The 20,670-nt window shown below is 43.0% G+C and overlaps 1 protein-coding gene across 3 annotated transcripts in view; it reads left to right on the top strand.

Moving 5' to 3' along the window:
- Nucleotides 1–20,670, top strand: part of phkb (phosphorylase kinase, beta) — a 140,812-nt gene that overhangs the window by 43,784 nt on the left and 76,358 nt on the right. For all 3 annotated transcript variants that reach the window (XM_083911928.1, XM_083911929.1, XM_083911930.1), the window contains 3 exons: nt 8,906–8,969; nt 13,717–13,812; nt 15,523–15,720. In XM_083911928.1, the coding sequence (XP_083768054.1) occupies nt 8,906–8,969; nt 13,717–13,812; nt 15,523–15,720 (358 nt within the window). The remainder of the gene's footprint in view (nt 1–8,905; nt 8,970–13,716; nt 13,813–15,522; nt 15,721–20,670) is intronic.

Genomic DNA, 20,670 nt, shown 5'->3' with positions numbered 1-20,670 from the left:
TATAATGTTAAGTTAGCATTCATGCCAATTGTCATTTTTCGTAACTTTTAATAAAAGAAAAATTGTAGTATAGACTATTGTTACAGTGTTGTGAGCACATTATAATTTGAACAGGAATTCCAAATAAAATACAGCAGCTGAACTAAGTGAAATACCTCCATACGGCTGAGTCTTCGCTCGCTCCATGTTGTTGCAGGTGTTGTGACTCAACCGGCACGCGGCACAGGCGTCGCAAACTAATTCCACGGATCTGGCTAGTTATCGGATACCCAATCCAGCGGATTCGTCATTATCGGGACAGATATCCTATCTTAATATCGGATCAGCGCCTCCGTAATGACGACCCAACTGTAAATTAGTTTCCATTAAATATTGTGGGCTGATGATGGAAATTTTAGCAATGGCATACCCTACGTTACATGTTGTCACTGTTATGTTTTTGAGTGTGTGCTTACCTTTCTGTGTTCTGTGTTTTACCTGGCTGCCAGACGAATTTCCCCTTAGGGACGATAAAGTTAGAAGAAGAAGAAAAATAGAAAGAAAAACTAAAAGGACTTTGCCTGACCTCAGTTTTATTTTCTCCTTAGCACTCTGGGAAGCACGCTGTAGCAAAAATGGATTCCCAATACATATACACATAGAGATGTATAGATTAAACACTGTCATGAGCCACTGTCATGCTGTTTTGAGCTTTTTGTTGAATACTGTTGCCCATGTCAGCATGTGTGGGTGTGTGTTAACAGGGGTGTGGAAACTTTCTTCACAGATAAACTGAAGTAAACAAGCAGTACAGCAACAAAGAGGAGGATATAATGGAAGGAAAGTGTGAGTGTGAGTGTGAGTGTGAGTGTGTGTGTGTGTGTGTGTGTGTGTGTGTGTGTGTGTGTGTGTGTGTGTGTGTGTGTGTGTGTGTGTGTGTGTGTGTGTGTGTGTGTGTGTGTGTGTGTGTGTGTGTGTGTGTGTGTGTGTGTGTGTGTGTGTGTGTGTGTGTGTGTGTGTGTGTGTGTGGGGGGGGGTAAAGCTGAGGGGAGAAATAGAATTTGTGAGATACTGAGGAGGACGGTGTTATAGCACAAGAGATGCAAAATGTGATTAGTGTTATGGTCTTGTGACGTTAGAGCTGTTATGATTGATGAAATATTTGTCCAGTCCACTCTTGTTTGCCATGTGGGAACATTTCCACCAGGCTTGTGTTAAAGGGTCTCACAGGACTCAACAGAGGACTGGGAAGACTTTTGGTCTTTTGTCTGTTTTAATTGTACTTGTATTAAACTGAGACATTTAAGCATTTACAAAACCAGAACATAGACCTACCATCAAAGGTCCCATACTGTGTGTGAGATTTCCATGTCTTTTATGATTATAAAGCAGTTTGAGGTGAGGTGAGGTAAGCGATCCGTCAGGACTTCTGTAAAGTTGTGATGTCACATCTATACTATAAAAAAGGTAAAACATGCTGCGACAGTGCCGTTACAGTCACATCTCTGCTTCAATGGCGGTGCAGAGACGCAGAGTGTGCTGATGCAGAAGACAAAGAAACACTGTAACACTGAAGAGCAGATTGGGCTTTTTCAGGAGGGGGTCTTAAAGAGACAGGAGTCAAAACGGAGCTTTTCAGACAGAGAGTCTCATCTCATCTCATCTTCATCCGCTTATCCGGGGTCAGGTCGCGGGGGCAGCAGCTTTAGCAGGGGACCCCAAACTTTCCTTTCCCGGGCCACATTAACCAGCTCTAACTGAGGGAACCCCGAGGCGTTCCCAGGCCAGTGTGGAGATATAATCTCTCCACCTAGTCCTGGGTCTTCCCCGAGGCCTCCTCCCAGCTGGACGTAGCTGGTACACCTCCCTAGGGAGGCGCCCAGGGGGCATCCTTACTAGATGCCCGAACCACCTCAACTGGCTCCTTTCAACGCAAAGGAGCAGCGGCTCTACTCCGAGTTCCTCACGGATGGCTGAACTTGTCACCCTATCTCTAAGGGAGACTCCAGCCACCCTCCTGAGAAAACCCATTTCGGCCGCTTGTACCCGCGACCTCTTTCACTCGGTCATGACCATAGGTGAGGGTAGGAACGAAGATTGACCGGTAGATTGAGAGCTTTGCCTTCCGGCTCAGCTCTCTTTTCGTCACAACGGTGCGGTACAGCGACTGCAACACCACCCCCGCTGCTCCGATTCTCTGGCCAAACTCACACTCCATCGTCCCCTCACTCGTGAACATGATCCCGAGGTACTTGAACTCCTTCACTTGGGGTAAGGACTCATTCCCTACCTGGAGTAAGCAATCCACCGGTTTCCTGCTGAGAGCCATGGCCTCAGATTTAGAGGTGCCGATCCTCATCCCAGCCGTTTCACACTCGGCTGCGAACCGATCCAGTGAGTGCTGAAGGTCACTGACCGACGATGCCATCAGGACCACATCATCTGCAAAAAGCAGAGACGAGATCCTCAGCCCACCGAATTGCAACCCCCTTCCCACCACGACTACGCCTCGATATCCTGTCCATGAAAATCACAAAGAGGATTGGTGACAAAGCGCACCCCTGGCGGAGGCCAACCCCCACCAGGAACCAATCCGACTTACTGCCGAGGATCCGGACACAGCTCTCGCTTTGGGTGTACAGAGATCGGATGGCCCACAGAAGTGACCCCCTCCCCCCATACTGCCGCAGCACCTCCCACAGTATCTCCAGAGGGACCCGGTCATATGCCCTCTCCAGATCGACAAAACACATATAGACTGGATGAGCATACTCCCAGGCCCCCTCCAGGATCCTTGCGAGAATGAAGAGCTGGTCCGTTGTTCCACGTCAAGGACGGAATCGACATTGTTCCTCTTCAATCTGAGGTTCGACTATAGGACGAACCCTCCTTTCCAGCACCTTGGAGTAGACTTTACCAGGGAGGCTGAGTAGTGTGATCCCCCTGTAATTGGCAGACACCCTCTGGTCCCCCTTTTTAAAAAGAGGAACCACCACCCGGTCTGCCACTCCCTTGGCACTGTCCCAGACTTCCACGTAATGTTGAAGAGGCGTGTCAACCAAGACAGCCCCTCCAAACCCAAAGCTTTCAGCATTTCTGGACGAATCTCATCAACCCCTGGTGCTTTGCCACTGTGGAGTTGTTTGACTACCTCAGGGACATCCGCCAGGGATATTGACAATGATTCCCCATCAGCCTCCAGCTCTGCCTCTACAAAAGAGGGCGTGTTAGTCGGATTAAGGAGTTCCTCAAAGTGCTCCTTCCACCGCCCGATTACCTCATCGGCTGAGGTCACCAGCGTCCCGTCCTTACTGTAAACAGCTTGGACGGTTCCCTGTTTCCCCCTCCTGAGATGTCGAATGGTTTTCCAGAAGCACCTTGGTGCCGCCCGAAAGTCCTTCTCCATGGCTTCTCCGAACTCCTCCCACACCCGCTGCTTTGCCTCTGACACAGCAGAGGCTGCAGCCCTTCTGGCCTGTCGGTACCTTGCAACTGCCTCCTGAGTTTTCTGGGATAGCATATCCCGGAAGGCCTCCTTCTTCAGTCAGACAGCTTCCCTGACCACCGGTGTGAGGTACCTAAGACCTTGAGGCCACAGCTCACCGCTGCAGCTTCAGCAATGGAAGCTTTGAACATTGCCCACTCCGGTTCAATGCCCCCAACCTCCACAGGGATGCCAGAAAAGCTCCGCCGGAGGTGTGAGTTGGAGATCTCTCGGACAGGGGCCTCCTCCAGACGTTCTCAGTTCACCCGCACTACTCGTTTTGGTTAACCTAGTCCGTCCAGAATCTTCCCCCGTCCTCTGATCCAACTCATCACCAGATGGTGATCAGTTGACAGCTCTGCCCCTCTCTTCACTCGAGTGTCCAAAACATACGGCCTCAGATCAGATGATACAATCACAAAATCGATCATCGACCTTTGGCCTAGGGTGCTCTGGTACCACGTACACTTATGAGCATCCTTATGTTCGAACATGGTGTTAGTTATAGATAAACCGTAAATAGCACAGAAGTCTAATAACTGACGACCACTCGGATTTAGATCAGGGAGGCCGTTCCTCCCAATCACGCCTCTCCAGGTGTCTCCATCATTGTCCACGTGGGCATGGAACTCTCCCAGCAGAACTATGGAGTCCCCTACCACAGCCCCATGCAGGACTCCATTCAGGGTCTCCAAGAAGGCAGAATACTCTGAACTGCTGTTCGGTGCATATGCACAAACAACAGTCAAAGTTTTCCCCCCTACCACCCGCAGGCGTAAGGAGGCGACCCTCTCGTCCACCGGGGTGAGCTCCAACACCGCTGCGCTCAGCCGGGGGTTTGTGAGTATCCCCACACCCGCCCGGCGCCTCACACCCTGGGCAACTCCAGAGAAGAATAGGGTCCAAACCCTATCCAGGAGTACGGCTCCAGAACCGAGACCCTGTGTGGAGGTAAGCCCCACCAGATCTAACTGGTAGCTCTCCACCTCCCGCACAAGCTCCGGATCCTTCCCCCACATAGAGGTGACATTCCACGTCCCAAGAGCCAGCACCCGACCCAAGTGGTTCCTCCTGCGAGTGGTGGGCCCACAGGATGACAGACAGAGAGTGAATACAGGTACAGTATATTCAGACAGACAGTATTAGAAAAATAATTAGTTTTTTGAACATAAAGGCATATAAACATGTTCTTGTAGAAAACCAAATATGAATATAAACCTAAATATGGGCATAATATGACCCCTTTAATATAAAAAACATTTTAAATTTAAGTGCCTGCTTTAATACAAGCATTATATGACTGAAATATTGCTTACTTCTATTATAACAAGCTTTTATCAGCTTTTCTTTGGCCTTGGTCTGGTGGAATTATATTTATTATTATTTCAGCGCTATCTTTTATGTCTTACTTAAAGCTGAATTTTAAAAATCTCTATCTGTATAATTAATTGGAAAGGAGGAAGCGATTTGAGGATGTGAGCCGCTTAAGTTTCATGGAGAGCCATACTGCTACCCTTTACCCCTGATAGCCCCTTCTGCTGAGGTGAAAAAGGAGGTCCTGTCTACTGCTTATCACTTGCTTGCTGGGGATAGGGCTTCTCCAGATGGCAGACAACAGAGGTGTTTAGTCAGGGCACGATGGAGTCACAGGCAGCCACTTATTCACGCGCGGTGATTTTAGTCCTGAGTCCTGCTATTGGTTTGGACTTTCTCAAGAAATTAACTATTATCAGCCACGAAGATAAATATTTTGTACCACATGTTAAAACACCAGTACTGTCCTTAACCAGTGAACTCGTTGTTTTTGTTAAGTCCTCCTAACTGATTTATGATCCAAGGTCGAACTGCTCTGCCTCTCCCCCCTCAGTGTCTTGATAAAGATCCTCAATTTCTGCCATTGCTTATCTCTGGAAGCATGTTTTTTTTCTTTCTCCAACAATCCAAGGCTATTGGCAGCAGCTTGCCAAGATATCCTCAAGAAAAGATAACAAATTTGATGTAGTGAAGAAGCCCTGTGTCTTGCACTTCTTGTATTTTCTCCCCTTGAGGTCATGCTCCGGATTTACACAGTTAGTGAGCTAGCTTTTACATGTAGTTGCGTAATAACAATTAACATGCTGTATGTAAGCGGTAAACTGTGGCAGTGGCAGATTCAAAATGGTTCCATGTTAACAAGATCTGTGTAAATGATCAAATTGAGCAGTCATTTCTAGTCCCAGAGTGCCAGTGGGCAGAGAGAGGCTCAGTGTAAATGAATAGGAAAGGATGAGTTCATTTTGGAAGAGTATTCATTTGTCCATATCAAATCAAATGATTGCTTCTGCTTCATGTTTATCATCACACCCAGTCAAATGGCTAGACTGGAGTGTTTTATTTAAAGTAGCATATCTAATCTTGAAAGCAGTTGGTTTTCTTGAAATAGCTCAACTTTTGATGAGTTAAATACATTGTATTAAAAATATTAAAACAGGACTGTGCTAATAAGCTTATAAATATTTCATCATCTCTTATTCATGATAATAGAAAACACATTTTCACATGACGTCTGAATGTGCTGTGCTGTACTATACTTTATGTTATTTTTTTCCCCTGCATGTTAACGTCCCTCCTATATTGACTGTATATCATAGCCAGTCAGTGGTTTACCAACCGGGCAAACTGCCTGAGGATGACTGATCCTCCAGGAGCTTCAAAAGTCCAAGGTTTACTTGGTTTTTGGTCATTTGATTACTAGTCGTGGCTCACAGGATGTAGACTCTCGGTATGATGCCTGCATTCTCCCCTTTGGCTATCTATTTTGTGGCCATGCCATCCATATAAGAAGCCTGTTCCATGCTTTAAATATACAGTACGTAGAGGGTTAAGGTTAGGCATTAACCTACCTACAAGGAATTATCATCTGAGTGCAGTTCCTCTGATCTTTATGGAGTCTTTTAACTTCTATGGCCCGCAACTCTCCAGTTTGGTCCACCTCACTGCTCTTATCAACCTCTTTTTTGGTAAAAAAAAAAAAACAAACTCTGATAATCCCACTGGATGCTACGTTCCCAGCACCAAATAACTGAGAGAAAAGGCTTGCAACTAGCTGGTGAACAAAACCATATTGCATAGTGCATTTTTGCTCAGTTGTCATGAAAATGGTTCTGTTGGCATCACATGATGTAAGTTTAAAACACTGGTCACACAATCAGGTGGTCGTGGACTAATTCTATTCCAGTTAAGCACTTTTAGTGTTTAGTATAGTTTTTATTTTAAATACATGGTTCCAAGATGAACTGCAGTATATGACATATAGAGAAACATATTATGAAGAACCTAGTTTGACCTCAACTGGGACATGAATTACTGCATCTTAAATTGTAATTCCGGCACAAAATCATCTGGTCTTTAAATGAAATGGGGGAAATGAGAAGTTTATCAAGTTATTTCACGACAGATTCTTCACTTTGGTCAAAGATGGCAACAACCTAGTTAGTGAACCTGCAGTTTATTAAAAGAGTGTTTTGAAAGACTTTCATACTGGCCCCAGTAGCAGCTCCTCTCATAGTTAAGTCCATTCAAGTCGATTACAAAAAGAAGAAGCCCATTGGTGCTTCCTTTTATGTGTAGGGACTCTTCTCATGCTATTGCAGAGGTTTGGTGTTATTTTGAGCCGTATTAGTGGTTAAAAAGCCGTTTTAATGCCTTCACCGTACTGCCCCAGCTAATCCGTGTTAGCCTCGTCCGTCTGTTAGCGACTGAAAAAAAGGGCTTATTTGGTGTATGTGAGAGCCGAAAAAGACCAAGTAACAGAATATTTCTGCTCAGTCTTTAGCAATCCGACTTTATTTCCGACTGTCAACTGAGAGTGTTGCATCATGATGCTGTTTTGGTCCTATCACTTTTTTAACCTCTCTCCCAACCCAGCATCCTATCTCCTCTATTTCTGTGTGAGGTAGTGAAAGCAGTACTGACCAATACTTGCTTGTTTCGTGTGTGTGAGTGTGTGTGTGTGCGTGCGTGCTTGTGTGTGTGTGTGTGTGTGTGTGTGTGTGTGTGTGTGTGTGTTTCACAGAACCAGTTTCAGCAGAGCTCTTTCCCAGGCTGAATGAGCCAGCCACCTCTGTATTTTAAGCATTGATTCAGGCTTCACTAATGATATTGAAAGTGTTTTGACATGTCAGCAGATCTACCGCCAGTCATCACCAAGTTCCCTGCAATTTTTCACCTCCTTTGCTTTTCTAGGGAAGAAGACAAGTGAAACAAGTAGAAAGTGAATTAAAAAAATGACAGTGAAATTGATTCACATTTTGTCTGCATTGCAATCACAGTAGCCAGCCAGTGTGAAATTCAGTTTTTTATTAAAGAGATCCATTATCTACAGTAGACCACAAACTCAGGACCCTTCAGGTTTAGTCAATCCTAATGGATAGCAGATTCAAGTGCGGTTCTGAAAGCTTTTATCAGGGGAAGGGAAGGGGGGTGGTGCTTCTGACAGGTGAAAGACATTTATGGTTGATTTAACAGAACCACATGTCACTCCTATGAAATATTCTTTCTGCCCTATATTGCATCAACTAGTATGCCCATTCGGGTCGTGCTCTGGAAGGCATGCCCATCAATTGCTTGGCACCCGGAAGTGCTGCTTGCAGCATTCTCGAGAACCGATCATCCTATTGACTTCAAACTTGACTCTGCACTCCCTTGGGTCCTCAACAATACGCCTGCCACTTGTGAAGTCAATTGGATGAAAAGTTCTTGAGAAATGCGAAGGACAGTCGTAGATACATACATACTGTACACAGACAGAGATTCCTTCCATTATGGTTAGGTGGTGCTGCTACAGCGCCACCTATTGGCTGAATGGCACCAAATGTGTCATGGCCATTCAGACTTCATATCTACACACATCCACCAAATATAATTGCAATAGCACAAAGTGTTCTGGAGATACAACAGTTTTAATACAGGCTATACTGTACGGTACATGTATGCTCTGCCCACAGTATTTGAGCAAACTTGGAAAATTTGAGGCCCAGCTACAGCAAAACTGTATGAAACATCAGAAATTTGAGAAAGTTACTTTTTCTGAGTTTGTCCAGAGATGATATGTGAGGAGGAAAATCAATTGAGATGCAAACAGGCTTGGATTACATGGATACATTTCTCTGGACTCACAGAATCCAGGGGAAAAAAGAAAAAGAATGTTGAGACTTCAAAAGTTACAGGCCAAAACATATCATACCACCTGGCCACATTGCAACACATTCAACATGGCACTCCCCTGTCTGCCTAGCAATACACTCGCCAAATGAGCAGTTAAATGGTTCAGGAGATATGCAAAGGACAGTCAGACAAACACATACATACACAGACAGACACACAGACATAGATACCTTGTGTTTTAGTCAGTGATATCCATGTTGTGTGTAATGTAATCATCAATGTGTCTTTTCTATGCAGCTCTGTGGGCCTGGCTAAAGCTGCTCTGGAGGCCATCAATGGATTCAACCTGTTTGGAAACCAGGTACTTGAATATTTCACCTGCTCCTTGCACATTTCCTCCTCTTCCTGCTCCTCCTCCTCCTCAAGACTTGTGTGTATTTTTCTCTTGTCTAATCTTGTCCCATGGCACAAGATTGCATTATAGATGAACAGCCTATATTTTTACTCAGATGTGCAGGGGCTCATTACAGCTCCACACATCAGAGAGATATGAATACAAATAATTACCTGTGTCAGTAGCTTAATTTATTGAAAGCCACTGCTGTTTTAACAACTAGACATCATCAGCATAATTGACGCCGTTGTCATCGATGTCAGCCTATTTCTTCAAGTGGATGTTTGACCATCAGTAGATTCATTTAGTATGTTTGTGTTTGTCTCAGCAGACTTTGATTAATAGCCATAGTTGATGTTTTTTACCGGTTTCTCTCAGAATCTCCCTTACAGTGTCCATTAGTGGTTAGTTTCTTTTTTTTCTTGCTTGTGTGGAGAAAAGGAAAACCAGGGACATCCATTACTTCTGCTAATGGATTAGAAAATGAAGCCCCGCACTTAGCAAGCCTCCTCTCCTATTATCTTTTCTTCTTCTTTTCTCCACTTGGGTTTTAGCCAGCGATGGCTTCTACGTACATTTTCATACAAGTATTTTTCTGATCCAAGTATGGGGTGTACTTAAGTCTGTTTTTGTTTTTCTCTCCTGCAAAATGAGGGGTTTAACTGTCCCTGAAAATGGATTTTGTCATCAAGCTCAGCTTGTTGAAAGAATCAATTTATAGAGGTAGCTGCTTTATGATCCATGCTGTGTGCGGCCTTTGTGGGTTTGAGAGTCTCATCCAGTGTCTTGTCCCTCTGTGGGAATGGAAGTGCGACCAGCCAGTTGCTTATTAATGATCTCTATCAATCTTGATTTCCCAGCTGGCCCTCATCCTTCCAACACCAAATTTAACTCCCCCAAGCCCTTCAGCCGGAACATTTGGTACGTTCTGAACTCCGCTATCACAGTTTGCACTGGCTGCAGACTCTTGTGGGGATGTCCATATAGCCTTTTTACATATGAATGGACAGACAGCCCTCAGTATGGTGATTTCATGATCCCTTCCGAGTCACACAACGGTTGCAAACATAGCAGCTTCTCCGTGTGACAAATTGAACTGGATAAAATTGATCTCGCCAAGAGGAGGATTCATCCACTTTAAAGCCAGTCATTAAATTCACAGAACTGTGTACACATGGCTGGACAATCAAATCCTAACAGGTTCCACTTTCTATCTTACGGTTGTCTAATTCACACCTAGTGAAGAGCAGGGATGTAGTGGAGCGGACATACACCTAACTCAATCCAGCAATCTTTGTGTGTGTGTGTGTGTGTGTGTGTGTGTGTGTGTGTGTGTGTGTGTATGTGTGTGTGTGTGTGTGTGTGTGTGTGTGTGTGTGTGTGTGTGTGTGTGTGTGTGTGTGTGTGTGTGTGTGTGTGTGTGTGTGTGTGTGTGTGTGTGTGTGTGTGTGTGTGTGTCTGCGCGCGTGTTAGACAGAGAAAGAGCTTACTCTTCTGTGCTGACATAAATCTTTAAATTTAATTCATGCACATCAATGCACATGAAGTGATGTCAGGCTGAGGTGCATTATGGTCTATCAATGCATATTAGCAACTTATAATAATAGCATTGACATGGACGGCTTTCTGGCATAGATTATGGTGCCCTGTAATTGACTCCTATTATACAGTCACATTTTTATTACAGGGGAGCCTTAGAGTAGCTGGGAGACTGAAGTAAAGTAGTTAGGGCTAAGGAGAGAGAATAATAATGCTTGATAATATCACTGATTTTAGTTTTATATTTGCAGTTATTTGCCAGCATTAATAAAAGCTGCTGGTCATAGTTTTCTAATCTCTTATTCTCGTAACTTAATCTATTTTATCCTTTAATGCCTCTAACTATTGCAAGAGCAAATTTAGGTCTTTGGTAAATTGCTTCTCTCTAAGAATATCTAACAGCTTGTGGAAGTATATGTTAAGCTCAAAACAATTCCCAGAGTGCACTGCAGTTTTCAGAGTCTTTTCAGACATGACTCTTGGCGTGTTAAAATTCTCACTAAACAGGATAATGTAAACGTATGTAAAAAGACTAATATTTTAAAAACATGCCTATCAGTTGAGATATAAACTATACTAATGGTAAAGATAATAACAAAACGAAAGTTGCGAATGTAACTATGATTCTATGAATCCTGGATGACCGCCAGAGGCAGTGCTTAACACTGAATATCTTCTGTCTCGCGCATGCGCAAGTCAAGTATTAATATCAACAAAGTGACCTTGGATGACCCCCGGCTCAGGTATAAGTTCTGGTGTCATCCACGGAATCAATTCCTACAGAATCTTCTCCCGGTGCACGAGATTCTGAGTGACCTGGATTTCTGGCGGTCGGATTCATAGAACCTGACCGCCAGAGGCAGTGCTTAACACTGGATGACTCATACCAACAGAGTCACGAGGAACCGGGGAAACCCACCTATACGGATGAGTTGGAGGGAGTCCGTCGGAGAACCATGCCCAATGGATGGGGGGTAGCCACATTCACATTGTAATATCTGGAAAACGTGCTTGGTGATGCCCATGAGGATGGTCACAGCACGACCTTTCCTAGGTCCACCGTGACATATAAAGAGCTAATCAGACAGCCTCGTGCCTGCAGTAGCGTCTACATAGGCTCTAAGGGCCCGCCCTCACGTAATGGGGGTTCAAATCGTGCCAGTCGGATAGGCTGGTTGAAGTGCGAGCAAAGAAATGCCATGTTTGGCCACAAAGTAAAGGCAGAGCCATTTGAGTTCCACATCAAGCTTAAATTGCTCTCAGACAAGGCGTGCAGCTCACCTACATGCTTTGCCAAAGTGGTGGCCAGTAGGAACGCAGTTTTGGCAGACAACAACCTCAGCTCTGCCTGTGCCAACAGTTATAGAGAACGCTGTCCGGCTATGCATGGGCCAGAGCATCATGACCCAGAGGGCTTGTTGTCTCCATTAAGGAGAACCAGAGTGGGCAGTGGGCCACCTCTGCTCTGCCGAAGAGACCTCAAATGTTGTGCACCACCTCTGGATGAAGCCACCACTCTCCTGGTGGAGGCCTGTGACGGGAGAGGAAGTCAGCGACCTGATTCCGATCTCCCGGTAAATACGCAGCTCGTAGGGTGGTCAGGCGAGGAGCTGCTCATGTTAGAAGAGCCTGGGACACCTGCAGTAACTGTGTGGACCTGGTGCCCCTTTGATGGTTTATATGAAAAACCGCAGCAGTGTTGTAGCAGGAAGTGCTTGAGTGCTAGGTGCACAGCCCATAGCTCTAGCACATTGCCATGCTCCGCGCAGTCCCGAGCAGACCATTGCCCCTGCCCAGGCAGGCATCCATCGTGACGGGTTTGAGACGAAATGTAACAGAGCCCATTGGAATACCTCTCGTCAGATATGACTCGTTCTTCCATGGCAACGGGGCACGAAGGCATTGCTGTGACACCCTGAGCCTCCTGTGTCTCTGCCACTTGGCATCTAAGTGGAAGCTGTTCATCCATCTCTGCAGTGGGCGTAGTGACAGCAAGCCCAAGGGAATAACGGCCACCAATTTGCCCAAGAGGCAAAGGAACTGGCTGTAGGGCGTGCGAGCTGCCGCAGTCGAGAAAGGTAGCCGTCATGCACAGGTAGGTGTAGGCAGTGTCCTTACTCTCTGCTGCTATAACAGAAAAAAAAAGGATTCTGGTCACTCAGCTGCCTACATTGGTGGCCAGCATTCCACTGCACTATGCAAATTGCGACAGGAAAGCTTGCTGATTTGACTAAAAGCCGTGGATCTGTTTTGGAGGGAAAAAGTGGACTCCAGCAATATTCATACATAATGCATTTGACTTACATTAGAAACTGCTTAGCAGGTTGCAGGAGTGACTCAGTCGGTTTTTTGTAAGCTGTGCTGATGGATGGATGGATGAAGTGGACTGGAGCAGCTTTTTAGAACCAGAAAGGTTAGATCACTTCTCTGACTGAATAAAAGAGTAGACTGCCCAATCTCTCTCTCCCTCTCTCTCTCTCTCTCTCTCTCTCTCTCTCTCTCTCTCTCTCTTCCCCCCTCTCACTTTCTCACCCTCTCTATCCCTACCCCCCCTCTCTCTCCCTCTCTTTTTCTCTCTCTCTCTCCCTCCCCCTCTCACTCCCTCTCTCTCTCTCTCTCTCCCTCTCTCTCTCTCTTTTTCTCTCTCTTCACTCTCTCCCTCTCACCCCCCTCTCTCTCCCTCCCCCTCTCTCTCTCTCTCCCTCTCCCTCCCTCTCTCTCTCTCTCTCTCTCTCTCTCTCTCTCTCTCCCTCCCCCTCTCCCACTCTGTCCCAGAGGTGTTTAAGTGCACTGGACGGACAGACTTGTTGTAGTAGCAGCACTTTGGTTTTGTACATGGGGACTTTTGAAGTGATAGTATGACTCTCGACTCCCTGTTGTTCAAGCACTCCCACACAGTACTTGAAAAACATGTGCAACCCAAAAATATCGGCCTGGTTTTACAGCAAAAGAGTGTGTTTTGATGTGTGGAGGTGTGATGGATGGGGCTTTTAAAGTGGGTCGTAAGTCATTTTGAGTTTTTGTTGTCGAATGTTTTTTTGATAAATGGTGGAGAGTGGAATTTTGTGGGTGTGCACATACAGAACACACGGCTGTGTGCTGTTGTTGTACCTGTAATGGGTGAATAGTTCAGCTGTGACTGGGCTGTGTTCTGTGTGTTTGTTTTGCTCTGCAGGGCTGTTCGTGGTCGGTGATATTTGTGGATCTGGATGCCCACAACAGGAACAGGCAAACCCTGTGCTCCCTACTGCCCAGAGAGTCTCGCTCACATGTGAGTCCATCTGGCTGTCTCTGCAACACCAGCCTAGAAATAAGTGAAAACCTACAAATAATGCATAAGATCATGAGAAAAGGATGTTTAAATGCCCAGTTTGGCTTTAAAATAGTTAGTTTATCTGTTGTAAATTCTAGAACAATATATCCACAGTTGCACATATTGATGCAATCACTACTACCTACTGCCTCTTTTTCCTTTTTCTTTTTTTTTTGACTCAGAGGAGCAGCTGTGTGCATAATCTCACCAATCAATAACTGAAATAGATGCCTGCAATACATACATCAAATACTTTTAATTGTATCAAACAAACTACATATACTCACAGATGTATGTCACTGTAATTCAATTGTAATTCAAAATGTCTATGGTGCAGTCATTTCAGTGCCCATATAAGAGGTGGCTGCAGAGTTGGGGGTACGTAAAGCTTTAAAAGGAACGGAATAGAGGAGAAGCAAGAGCAAAACCATTCCCTTCTCTCTACTCCTGTGCTTGTAGACGCTGAAATGATCACAGCTCTCTCTGTGTGTGCTGAATATGTCAGGCAATCAGCTTGCGAGCAAATGAGTGTAATTAGACCACTGAAATAGCGTTATAGCTGTATGAGATAAACGCTAAGGAGCTGGAAGGATGGAGTGCAGTAGGCAGCAAGAGACAGACAGAATAATGTCAAGCTAACCAAAACTATCAATATTATATCATAATCTTGTATACTATAGACACATATTGGAATTCAAGATTAATTAATAGAATATTAATATTAGAATATTAATAATTCTAAACACATTCAATAGCTGCACTGAATGGGTTCTGCAAGCTGCTATCCCGTTTCAGTGGCAGCTGCCGAGCCTAAGATGTTAACATGTAGATTGGAGTTGGAACAAGAAGATGAAGAATAAAAGAGCATTGGACTAGACAGAACAGCAGTTGGCTCCTATGAGAACTACAGAGATATGTGGAAATATTTTTTTTTATTACAAAACAAAAGATAAGAGCAGCATCAAACAGTAGACCAAATATCACACTGATATCTAGTCCTTTAGCTGGTTTACAATCTGGTTCATAAGGAAGCATGTCTCTGCAGTTATTAGGGACTTCATAGAAGGCAGAGTCCATGCAGAATATAAAAAGCAGGTCTTTGATTTTTGGAGGTTCTGTCGTCTGTTAATAAAGCTTAAGTATTCATAGCAGTGGGGCTGGGGCCTAATAGCTTTTTATTTTCACTGCTAAATAGAGAAATCCAAACAAAAGTCATGATTGTTTGTCAAGTCTGATAACAATATTCATGCTAAATAATTGTTACAGTTTAAACAATCCTTGATAAAATATTAGGCAACCGTAGTGTGCTGATCATAACCAGGAGTTTTCACTGTTAAGATTGTAAAAGGCATTTACAGTTGTCTAGTGTATGACTGTTTTGAGCATAAGATGTTTGTGCTAAATAGTATTAGCTACCCAAAGTTTTGAGTCATAATTTAGCATAGAGTTTAGTAATAACTCCTCAATTATTTTATAGATATTATGACCCTGGTGAATGCAATTTAAGTTTAAATATGGTAATGTATATTTGTTATATACAGTAAAATGTATGTCTTGTAGTAACCCATACACTGTAAAATCACTGTGGAACAGGGTATCATGTCAGTGAAAAACAAAAGTTTTGCGGGGACTTGCCAGTGTCTAAATTAAATGTTTTCTTCCTGGCAGAACACAGATGCAGCCTTACTCCCAACCATCAGCTATCCTGCTTTTGCAGTAGATGATGATGCCCTTTACAGTCAGACACTGGACAAGATTGTCCGCAAGCTGCGGGGAAAATATGGCTTCAAACGTTTCCTTCGTGATGGCTACCGCACCGCCAATGAAGACAAGGATCGTCGCTTCTACAAACCTGCTGAAATGAAGGTTGGTGCTGTTGGGACACTGGAAGGATATCCAATGTTTTCCATTTTCTTTTTCTTTTTTCTCTGCGCTATGTTTAAATTTATAATAATTATTATTATTATACGGCATGCATACTGAGATGCCAATCCTCCCTCATTCAGATTTAGAGTTAGAGAATGATATGACAAGTGCCTAGAGGTTATTTAAGGAAACCACTTGTTAATGCAAAGGAAAAGGTAAAGTGCTAATGGTTTGGAAAGACATAAAACCTGAAAAGGTTTAACTTGAAATTGCTTGAGTGTGACATTTGAAAAGTTGCTTTAATGTTTAAGCCTGTAAAGGTATTATCTTGTCTGAAAATCTCTTAGAAATCTGTCTGTGACTTAGCGATCTCGAGTGTTTTAATCCTAGAGGTATTTCACCCCCAATCTTAGTGTGTCTGTGCAGGTGTGTGAGTCTGGCATATGGTGTGCTCATGCATATATATGTATCCCAATGACAATGCATTCATTGTCCTTTTTCTGAATCCCCTGTGATCCCAGGAAATAGTGGTGCATTCACTTCAGAATCAGCTCAGTGAGTGTGTAATGAGTGAATCAGAGGCAGGGCTCTTAATGCTACAACAATTCATTGCATTAGCTGCAGGACTAACCTCCCAGAATCAATGAGCTAAGAGAGGCAGATGGAGAGAAATGTAAAAGAACTGGAGTTTGTGTTGGTCTAAAAGATGGTTCGCCTCTAATCCAAGAGGTTTTATCAGTTCTACTGAGTGGTGGGTCATTTACACCTTAATGTCACCTGATACAAAGTTTTGGACTCTCCTAAAGGAAGACATATATCTTATATCTGTTCATAGATTAGATACTGTAGATAGTATAGATAGTTCATAGAGTCTGACTCTGACACAACTTAATGATATCACTACACATTTAAATCCCATCCAACCACTCTGGTTTTGTGATAGAAAAATATTATTTTTGAGAGGGTGGTAGTGATTCTTAGCTCTGAAAAAAGGCAAAATCTGTATTGTGAGATTAGCAATGAAAAAAAAACGATAGTTTTCCGCCTAACTTCTTTTAATTTAATTGGATAGATGAACGTTGTCTGATAAAAAAAAATCAACCACTCCTCTTGACCAAGTAGCATGATGGATGCTAGTCTTGCTGCACCGCTTATCATTACTGGGATAAAAACAATCTGGTTTGTTTGTATTTCTTTAAACCGGTCATGATTGTCTAGGGCTGAGCCAGATATCATAGATAGCAGAACTGGAGGAGAATACTTTACATCCGGCGTGGATGTCAGACTTTATCCCAGCGCTGTTCATCCGGTAAACTAAGCTAGATGGGAACTGACAGGGCATCAATTTCAGTCAGCACAGCTCAACACACAATAACTGTCAATTGATGATCAACAAAACAAAATGTAATTTCACATTATTACAATCAGCAATTATTATAATAATTATTATTATAAGACATGTTCTATTAAAATTATTGTTTGGTCAAAGCTTTGTAGTTGAGATCAAAATGAAGGCTGAGTTTGAAGGCGAGTTTGTTTGGAGCAAAGGCACAGGAAGTAGGGGGTTAGGCCACTTTATGCCACTGACCCAGTCTGGCGCTCAGGTGGTGTGATCCCAGCCTGTTTGTAGTTGAAATACTGCCACCATGTTTTCCTGCATTAAGGAAATACTGCTCAAGAATTTACAAAGGACGTTGCTTGTAATATGTATATGTTTTCCAAATCGCAGTGCACACACACATTTGAAGGCCTTGTGGCTGGCGGCGACCTGCTTTTTTAATGTACTATGATAGCAGGACTCAACAGATTGCTGCTCATGCCTTCCACAGCTGCTATGTGGCCCTGAGTAATGTTTGAAACAATATCCGTTTTACAAAATTAGATTGCTTTTGGCTCTTCTTTTTTTTGCAGAACGGTGGATCCTTGGTACTGGAAACAGATCGTTAAAAGGCATAGACAGTGGGAGTGTCTCCTTGATATGTCACAAAGGGCACTCGTTGGGCACCGAATCTTAACCAACCCTTACTTTGAAATTAGCTGTCTTTAATCCCACAGCTAATACAAAACTATACTCTGAGGCTTAGAATTAGCAAAAAGGTATTCAATGCCTCGATTCCTTCAAACTCCACCCTGCACTCAGTTTTGCCGGCAGGCAGGCAGATTTATTCTGGAAGACCCTGATGCCAGTTAAGTTATATAATTGCTGCCATTTGCCTTCCGTCTACCAACAGTAATATATTGCTGCGACATCCGCAACTCCAATTTTACCAGGTGAATATTAAACAAAGCAATAACTATTACTGCCAAATCACCATTTTTCTGTAATGAATATTAAGACAACCTGCTGACTTTCTGAAAGAAAGGTAAAGACACACTTAAAGATGTGTATCATCCTTACATGCATAACACAAAACAAAAAAGTCAGTGTTAACTCCTCTGAGTAATAGAAGCATAAATACACAGAGTAATGATGTGTCTGACATAGTGTGAGCTCTGTGTGCTGAAGAAGAAGTCACAGGTCTCCCTGTAGAAGGCACAGATTGAAGTTGTTGTTGGTGTTTAAGAGAGAATTCACAGCGGGGCAGGCGTCTGCGCTCCCTGTCTGTTTACCATTGACAGAAAGCAGCAGCCTGTGTGATAGACAGTTTTACCAATCAGTCAAGCTGCTCAAGCACAAAACACCAGGGATCCCTGCCTGTTTACAGCCTCAACGGGCCAAAATGCACAGGCCTCACTGGGTGACTGCCTCAGCTCTCCTCTCCCTCAAAAATAAACCCTCCCCTGCTTCTGTATCTCTTTATGCACCTTATTTTCTCCTTGTCTCTCTGTCATCCCTCTCTCACTTCCTGATAGCTTCTCATCTCTGCTGAATCACAGTTTGAAGCCACGTACACCTACTTAATCACAGGATGACATCAACCATTTAAAGAAGCACATTTTCAGACCACAGATAGTAGTATCTGCTTGGTGATAGTGAATGCAGCTCCCATATATATATTTGTGCCGGCCAGCTCTATCAGCCATTAGTCATTGCATTAGATGTAATCTTTTTTATCCTCTATCAGTGTGGATATTATTGAAAAAGATGAGGAAGATAGACAGGATGTGTGGCATTTATATTAAGAGATGGGCTGAACTCTGCAGACACACACAGTTGTGTTTTCATTACTTTAGAGGACATTATATGGACTCTCATTCATTTCTCCAAGACGTTCCCTAACCCATCCGTTAACTGCTACTTTCCTGATCCAAACCTACCCCTAAACCTAACCCTGCCCTTACCTTTAACCAAGTCTTCTTCCCCAATGTCATAATAAATAACATTATGGGAACTTGTATTCTGTTTCCAAAAGGAAGGCGAGTCCCCAGAGTGTGACTGTGTAAACATATTTATGCTCCCTTTATTGGCACAGCACAAATATGGGAACACATGAACACGCACATACACACACATTTTGTAATCATGGATTTTTGCAAGGCTATTAAAAATCATTTGCTTTTTTGATAATTTTACAAGCTGACCTTGATGATTTCTAGTATTTACACACATTTGTTGGTGAAGAAAAAGGGTTACTCTGTAAATATTGAGCTGCTTTCATTTCAACAGTGTGTTTGTGTTGATCCTCTTAAGGCGAGCATAAACTAAACGGGATTGAATTATTGGAATTAATAAGACTGTGATTCACTCTTCTCTACACGTTGTGTGATCTATAATAGGATTTTGAGCAAGATTCCGAGAATAATTCAGCAAATGATGGTGTCAATTTGTTTGTTCTGGAAAATTCACTCCAGCTGCTGCAACCTGCTGGCTTTTATTTCTCTGCAGTGTTCTGTCGACTGAAAACAACCAGACAGTCACACAGACACACATACACTCATCGATCATTCAGTCAATCAAAGCTTGCAAAGTGTTTCTGAGGGAGAGGTTTAATGAAATTAATAACCTGAATAAATAATTGGAGAAGCCTAACAAATACACATGCTTCCATACAGGGGTCAGTGAATGGTTTAAGTATAGTAGTAGAGTATGAAAATGAAGCTGCTCTGTCGGCTAAAGGTGATCCAGCATCTTACTAAGGATGCTTTTTGACACCTGTAGTTTGGATGATTTTGCTCAGACCACGATGTTGCCATTTGGATTTGGTTCAGCTCATATTCATAATGGCTTATAATAAACAAACCAGAGATGCAAACATGAAGTCATATGGACTGACAGCTAATTCACAGACGCACTTCTCTGCTTCTTATGCCTTTTTTATCTTCTCACATAGAGCTCACTAAGAAATAACCAAATATTTAATTTTACTTTATTAATTTTTTTTGGGCAAATAGTTATTGTGTGTTTGCTGTGTGTGCGCCTGCTTTTTAATAGGGCACAACCTATTCTAGTAAATAGGACACAAGCACAACAGACCTCTGCTCTAACTCCTTAACACTTTCTGATGCTGATGTGCGTTTTTTTGATTTTCATAAATAAATATTATTACTAATAAATATTACTATATATATATATATATATATATATACTGCATATGTATATATATACATATACAGTATGGGTGTGTGTGTATATGTATGTATATATATATATACATGTATATATTTGTACATACATATATTGTTAATTCTATATACAGTATATATATATATATATATATATATATATATATATATATATATATATATATATATATATATATTACTCTGTGTATTTAAGCAATTAGCTATTTCTAAAAAAAAAGTGTAATCTAACAACCACATAGAAACTTTACGTTACAAAATCACACATTTTTTTGCCTCTTGTGACTACTAATGATTGACAAGGACCAGCTGCAGTCTTGACTGATAATACCCATAATTAGTTAAGTGGTTAGTCAGTCATTGGATTTCCCCACATGGGTCCACGTTGTTCTGCTGTTGACGCATGCTGACATCACAGAAACTGTCCAA

The sequence above is a fragment of the Echiichthys vipera genome (assembly GCF_963691815.1).
Source record: "Echiichthys vipera genome assembly, chromosome: 1".
NCBI classification, from domain to species: domain Eukaryota; kingdom Metazoa; phylum Chordata; class Actinopteri; order Perciformes; family Trachinidae; genus Echiichthys; species Echiichthys vipera.
This window is presented reverse-complemented; position numbering and strand designations above follow the sequence as displayed.